The sequence below is a fragment of the Aplysia californica genome, unplaced genomic scaffold (genome assembly GCF_000002075.1).
Source record: "Aplysia californica isolate F4 #8 unplaced genomic scaffold, AplCal3.0 scaffold00006, whole genome shotgun sequence".
In the NCBI taxonomy this organism is placed as follows: Eukaryota; Metazoa; Mollusca; class Gastropoda; order Aplysiida; family Aplysiidae; genus Aplysia; species Aplysia californica.
Window position 1 is genome coordinate 3,422,773 of NW_004797276.1, and position 7,691 is coordinate 3,430,463.

Sequence of the window (7,691 nt, forward strand, 5' to 3'; positions counted from 1 at the left end):
CCCCCCCCTTCTCCGAGCGCGATAAACAATAATGCGCAGAAGAGAGATTAGCTTAGCAGCAGTATCAACGGCAACGGCTCATCAGACTCATCAGAGCAGTTGCATCATCATCACAATATAATATTACATTGCCGGTACTCCTGGGAAAACGTCCCGGGAAAACATAGGCTTGATCTTGATTTCTCTAGATCTAATATATCTAGATTCTAGAGACCTGTGGACTAAGACAAAGAGTGACCTCAAGTAAGTCAAAATAATTGACTGACGAAAAAGAATAGAAATTGGACAGCTTGTTGACATTGATTGAGATCTCTACCTTGCAACTTTCTGTGGCCTTTTGGGGTCATTTGGATTTGCTTGCTGCATGGCTATAAAGTAAAATATTATCAACAAATTAATTTAAATTATCAAGATTGAAACAAGAATTCACACTATTAAAATTTAAGCATCATGATCAACGACGCCCTGTTGAGTTTACGAACTTTTATTCGCTTGTCACTTTCAGCGTCACTTATAGAGTCACCTCCCCTGAACGTGACGTAGCTGCTTCAGTGTACATTTTTGTTCTCCTGGATTAGAAAGTGCGCAAGGTACGGGATGTTACTCTGTTCAGCCTATGTCATTTTAGTTTGTTTAGACTCCAGACCATAAGTTGCTATCTAAAATCGAAAGTAGGAATTTCGAAAGAAAGTTCATTGTGAAGAACTTGAATCCAGGACCGTCTTGGCTTTTTTCTGAAAGATGGTTCCCAAAAAGAAAAAAGAAGGTATATTATTGTAGGCCTATTTATAATGTTTATGTGGGCTTTTCATACTCTTTGTTGCGGAAAGAAACTTTTAGAAACAAAACATTTTCTTAACTTAGATTAATTCTTAATTTAATCTTTGAAATCTTTGGCTCGGGTTTTTCTTTTGTTTGAGTCTGGTAACCCCTGACCAGAGGTTTGCCCCTGATTCAACACTGCAGGGGGGTCGGTTGAAAGTGACGGTCGGCAACAGTTGGCAACGGTCGGCAACAGTCTGCAATTAAAAGTGAATGTCAACTGGCTGTATGTGTGACCAAAAGACAGCGGTTGTTAAGACTAAGATTCCCGCGTTTTTCAGGATTAGGGTTAGGGTATTGTTCGGGTTCGAGTCAGGGTTAGGGTATTGTTCGGGTTCGAGTCAGGTTTAGGGTTAGAGACGAAAGCGAAACATACCTGAGGCTATGAAAAAATCAAAAACGCACATCACTAGAATGAAATGTTGTCATCTGAACTATCGCCCAAAAGACTTTTTCAATATGACATTTCCCACTAAGTTTTTATTCTCTCTCTCTCTCTCTCTCTCTCTCTCTCTCTCTCTCTCTCTCTCTCTCTCCTTATAATTAGCCCTTTAGCCCCTCAAGACCCTCTTTGTTAGGCTCATTTCCCTGCTAGTATACAGAGCCCTTTTAGTTTTAATTTTAAACATTTTATTATGCTGTGTTATTTTGTCTGAAAATCAAACAAGTTTAACAAGACTCGCCCTCCTACTCTGCTTTCCTAATAATGATGATGATTTTAACGCTGCTTACTATCATCTTATGTGGTATTGAATTTTCTTTTTCACTTTGAATCGTTTGGTTGTATTTATTACTCTTTATTTTTTGTCAAAGAAAAAGGCACTTTGTAGTGTCATAAAAAATAAAAACTTAGTGGGAAATGCCAGAAAGTCTTTTGGTCGCACATACAGCCAGTTGACATACAATATTTAATGCAGACTGTTGCCGACTGCCACCAACTGTTGCCAGCCGTTGCGACCGTCACCGACCGCCACTTTCAACCGACCACCACTTTCAACCAACCGTCACTTTCAACCGACCGCTGCAGGGCAATTGTACTGTAGTTTATAGCGGCCTACTGTCCTCCTGAGTCCTGAGGAACCCTATCACTGGATTCATCGTCGTCAGGTAGTCAGAGGTATAAGTAGGATTAGGGCTAAAGGCCTGATTGACAGAAAATTACATTTAATGTCAACAGGCTGTGCTTCCCAACAAAGTAGATCTGCAAATTGCTTAATTCCCAACCGTGTTGGAAATGGTAGAATTTGCCTATTCCCCACTGGTGGTGGGAACTATCAAATCTAACAGCAAGGAAGTGTCTCCCGAGACTGGGATTCTTGTCCACGGAGACACTCAGTCTTGGGGGACCATGAAAATATTTTTCTTTGCGCACTTGACATGATTTTGACGACAGTACAGCCGTGGTGAATTAATTTCCTTTTTACCACGTTTATTTTGTCCCAATAGATACTTTCTCTTACCTCTAAACAGATGGAAAAAGTAGCTTGCGCTGTTTCTTCTAACTGTTCACGTGCATGTAACTAAGAGACCTGTAAACTTCAGAGAATTCAGACTTTCACAATGAATCAATTATTGTAAATTAGGACATAGGGGTAATACATAAAAACAAGGGTATCTATAGAACAGCACGCCAAATTTTTCACAAGCGATTCAGAAAACATCGGTTGGGAATAGGCAAATTCTACTATTCCCATCACATCGAAATTAAGTTTTTATTAATAAATTGGGCGATCTTTTAATAGCATTTCGTACAAAAATCATAGATATATATATGTGAGGCATCGGGGTGAAATCAGATGCTCGTCAAAATAATGAAATCGAAGAAACTGGCATTTTTCTATCCATTCGGTAATTTTTATCGAATTTTTTTTGGGAGGGGACTCAATACCTTTACTGTTCATTTTATAAAACATTTTTGTGTGAATTTTACTAAAAAATGTTGATTTAAAGCAAAAAAATATAAATTTGCAGTTTCTAAGGACTCTCAAGCTTTGGACATTCATTTTCTCGCTAATTTTACCTCTGAAACCAGGCAACCCCCACCTCCTTCAACCACAAATATCTTGACTTCTATTCATTATGAGGATTTTTTCATCCAAAGCAAGACAAATGAACAAGCTTTAAAATGATACTAATAACTCCACATGTCCAAAAATTGACGACCGCCTGATTCCACCATGTTGTGACACATATTTGGAAACACAAATATATATGTAGACCTGTGACTACATGACCTGTAATAAATTTATTCTTCAGAAGTTATGCGGAAATTCAAGCGTAAAGTGATCAACAAACTGTACGGTCGTTCAAGCTCAGAAGCAAGTGGGAGTGAGGAGGATGTGGACATTTCTTCTGCAGTCTCTGGTAGCGAGTCGTCGCCTCTATCAGGTCTGAGAGAAGAAAGCCGTGCTCAACAAGTTAGGATATATGGCCCTCAGTGCTGCCCAAAAGACTTTAATCAAAGAGGTGACACTGGATCCCAAACAGGGGTGTTGTCCTCTGGTGTTGAAGAATCCTCAGCTGGTCTTGGCGATGATGAAGCTTCCGGTATGTAGTTTCAGATTTCAAAGACTTTTAACCTTATCCGTACGCCCTGGGGTCATTTTGTATCCTTGGGGTTGTATTCTTCACATTTTAGAATACATTTACTTCTAGTGCGAAGATCTCTTTGAAACTTTCTGTATTTCTCAAAAAATAATTTTGACAAACTGCTATGCAAAGCGTACGGATTGAATTAACGATTAAATTTCCTCTTTGGAAAGTGGTGGCACAGAGTTCCCCACGTCGTATGGATACCATAGTAAAACATGACGTACGGATAGGGTTAAATGTGCAGTTAAAAATTACTGAGTCTCAAACAATTGCCGCTGGGGTTAGCCAAAAAAGGTTCATTGCATGGTCTGTTTATGTTTTATGTATGAATTAAAGTAAAAGATCATCAGAACAATGAGTTTGAACCAAAGGGAAGTCATAAGAGTAGGATATGTGATTGTACAAATTGTTTTTATTTTAGAGGCCAAATCTGACGTGTGAGTAATGCTCGAGCAGTATACTTTTGTTCAACTTGTTGGTTGGGAAAGACTGGGTCGGGTCGTAAAGACCAGCTAACTAACACTCTTACTCATATCGAACTGAGCCTCTGTTTGAGCTTCATCAAGATTGACTTGACGCAATCCACATTATTGATTATGCACCGGCCACTAGAAGAGTTGAGAGAGACTGTTCAAGTCTATAGTCTATGCTTGTGCTTAAGTTTGTGCTCTGCACCTGGAAAAATTTGACCTCAATGACATGTCCCACTATTTTCATATGTTGCCACAAGTCTGATTTGATGGTGGCCCAGATAAACGTATATATATATATATATATATATATATATATATATATATATATATATATATATAATATATATATATATATATATATATATATCGATGGCTGAGCGCAAGAAGTGATTCCACTTTTCACAGTGTCAAGAAAAACGAGTTTGAAATTTTAACGATATTGAAATCTCTATAACAATTTTTTTTAAAGAAACGTTAATATCTCGATACAGCCAGGGCTTGGATATTTACAGAGGTAAAAGAACGGCTTAAACCCATTCAATGACGCCATTTCAACCAAAAGTGGATATGGTCACTTTTTGCGGTCAGACATCGATATGTGGTTGATTTTTAGATGGTCTGATTTGGTTGTGTCAAAATTGCAGCAATATGATAATATATGAAAATGTTCCCACCATTCATCAGATCATGCTGAATAGAATGGGGCTGAGGAAAATACAAGTGTATACTGGTTATTTTGATATGAAGTGGTGGAATGAAATCTTTCACCTCTCTGACTAGAGTTTCTTCAAAAGACAAAGACTACATAAAGTGATCCCATAGCTACATGTAAAGAGTACTCACTTAAACGCAAGCTTTATTTTAATTATTGTCAATTGAATAACCAGGGTTGGGTTGATAAATAAAAATCAATGATTTAAATCACTTTTTTAAAAATGTATTTTTATTCAGTTTTTACACATTTCTACATTCAGAATTCCTTTCCTTGGTTTCATAAAACACATATAAGGTTTAGTAGACTAATATAATCATGCTTAAAAGTCTGCTTTCCCCCCTTTCACTGTAAAATAATACAGTATTCAATTTACTTTTTTTTCCATAATTGAAATCAGAGCTGGGTTGATTTTTAATCAGTTGATTTTTTTTATTTTAATCAACTTGATTTTTAAAATAAAAATCAGTAATTTAAATCACTTTTTAAAAATGTATTCAGTTTTTACATATTTAAACATTCAGAATTCCTTTCCTTGGTTTTATTAAACGATATAAGGTTTAGTAGACTAATATAATCATGCTTAAAAGTCTGCTTTCCCCCCTGCTGTCACTGTAAAATAATGCAGTATTCAATTGACTTTTTTTTCATAATTAAAATCAGGGTTGGGTTGATTTAAATCAGTTGATTTTTTTTATTTAAATCAACTTGATTTTAAAAATAGAACTCAGTGATTTAAATCACTTTTAAAAAATGTATTCTGTTTTTACATCTTTAAACATTCAGAATTCCTTTCCTTGGTTTTATAAAACAGATATAAGGTTTAGTAGACTAAAATATTCATGCTTAAAAGTCTGCTTTCCCCCTGTCACTGTAAGTAGTAAAATAATACTGTATTCAATTTACTTTTTTTTCATAATTGGAATTAGCATTTTCTTTTTCTTTTTAGACAAACACAAGCGCGCGCACACACACACACTGTAATAAAATGCAAGTTTATCTATGCATAATTATCCCCCCCCCCCCTTCCTTTTAGACTGACATTTTCTTCATTTTTTGTTTGCAGCCATTATAACTCACTGATATAGCAGATTAAGGCTTTCTAAAATTGCAGTTGCTTAAATTAATCATTAGTTAAAATAAAGACAATGCATTTTGCACTAAAAGAACTTACTTTTAGCCTCCAAAAATCCCAAACTGTGTCGACATTTTTTTTAAAAATCAAAAAAATCTGATTTAAATTTAAAAAATCTGATTTAAATTTAAAAAATTGATTTTTTAAATTTTTATTGAAAAAAAAAAAATCACCAACCCTGTGAATAACAATATCTACTGACCAAGCAGCTGGAAATCTTGTTTGAAGGTGCTTTGTGGGTACATTCTTGTTTGTAGTATATACACATGCTAAAATGACATATTTTGACGGGATTTCACTCTGTGGATTTTAAGATTTTTGTGTTTTTTTACCATTTTCACATCATGTGGCTTTGAAGTTGCGCATTCCTAAAGAATGCAAGTATTTTCCGTGTGCTGTTTCCTGTGTGCTATTTCCTGGATACGATTTTGGGTATTGTCAAACAAACGAATATTGTGCATGTGTTATAAAAGTCATAGACGTTTGTATGTGGTGTCATTGTAAAATCCAAACCTTTGTCAACGCAAATACAACTTTTAGGAACACATTTGCTTCTCTCAGACGAAAGTAACCAACATGACAAAAGAGCGTACATATGAGACAGAAAAAAGGAGAACGTTTTCAAAGCAAACTTTTCACACCGATGTAGTACAATCAGCAAACAATTCACTTGTTTCTTCAGTGAACTTTATGCTTTTTGCAACAACTGCATTCTATAATAATAATATGGCTCTACTAAAAGAGTCAGAAAATGTGCTTTCATTAGCAACTTTATGTTCAGGGTTTATATTTGCACAGGAATGTATAGCGTTGGGTACAACAACTTTCTGTCCAGTTTCGTATTGCGTACCTCAATACAGTCGAGGGCAGTATCCAGCTTTGCCGTTTAGGCTCCCGTGCAATAATATCAAGTTTCTTTTCGTATTGCCTGCCAGTCCATTACTGACTCCCTAGCCGTGTCCGCCTTCCCCTGTGCACACTTTGCACTGCCTACTGATTGTGCGTCTGGTGGACTGTCTTTGGATTGCTGACACTCTTTGAGAATATATACCTCTCTGATAGGATAGGTGGGAATGTAGCAAATGCAGTGTCAAATTCACTGAGCTCCTGCGGCTGGTGATAATGTCTTCAGCTCCCTGCTGTCCCCGCGGTTTTATGCACCCCGCATAATTCAGCGAAAAGTTGATCATTTTTTTGCATAATTTCTTATAATTTCCCTCTATCGTTCTTTATCAAAATTAACAGAATCGCATAATTTTGCATTGTTTGGGCTCATTTTTCATAATTTCATTATAAAATTTTTGGCATAAAACCGCGGGTACAGATTTAATTGAGACCATGCCTTTGTGATTGATAGGCTCCCGTAGTCGTGAGATTTTGAGTTCGGGGATTCGAGCCTCGACTCGGTCCTATGTTGTGTCCTTGGGAAAGACACTTAAGTTGTGCACTTAAGTTTGGCTCGGTCCTTTCGGAGACGTGAAACTCGGAGGTCCGGCCTCTTGAATAACCTAAGGGTGTTGATAAGACTATACTATAATAATACTATTTCACCATTTTTCTTATTGATAGGCGGGAATGTAAGAAAGTGTCAGATTCACTGAGCTCCTACACCTCATACTCCAGCTTGACGGCCAATTTCTTGACAACCTAGGCCCTTTATTCGTGCTGCTCTCAGTTTCCAGGGTGCTGTCTCTCAACAAGGTCTGAACATGTTAGTCAGCGTGAGCACGAGTCGTTCCAACGAGTAATTTTTCGAAAGTGCGTGGCTTTGATAGTTTTCCATTCCAACTCTTCACCAGCTTTCTCCTCAAGGAGAAAGGATGATTTTTTGTTGTTGTTTTGTTTTTCTTTTTAATCTGAATGATATCTATCTGCTGTATGTGTTTATATATACATTGATGGCGACAAGTTTCATCTCTCTCTCTCTCTCTCTCTCTCTCTCTCTCTCTCTCTCTCT

The 7,691-nt window shown here is 36.8% G+C and overlaps 2 protein-coding genes across 3 annotated transcripts in view; one reads left to right on the forward strand and one right to left on the reverse strand.

Annotated features, from left to right (window-relative positions):
- The window catches only part of LOC101853745 (protein Asterix), a 13,577-nt gene extending 13,057 nt beyond the window's left edge, over positions 1–520 (reverse strand). Inside the window, exon 1 of the mRNA XM_005089539.2 lies at positions 317–520. Coding sequence (XP_005089596.1) covers positions 317–366 — 50 coding nt within the window. The 5' untranslated portion in view covers positions 367–520. The remainder of the gene's footprint in view (positions 1–316) is intronic.
- Positions 521–614: 94 nt separating this feature from the next.
- Positions 615–7,691, forward strand: part of LOC101853984 — a 33,559-nt gene continuing 26,482 nt past the window's right edge. The window contains exons 1-2 of one of the 2 annotated variants that reach the window (XM_005089540.3): positions 615–766; positions 3,079–3,369. In XM_005089540.3, the coding sequence (XP_005089597.1) occupies positions 742–766; positions 3,079–3,369 (316 nt within the window). In that variant the 5' untranslated portion in view covers positions 615–741. Of the gene's footprint in view, positions 767–1,747; positions 1,930–3,078; positions 3,370–7,691 lie in introns of those variants that run through there. The other variant, XM_035969218.1, reaches the window with a different exon arrangement.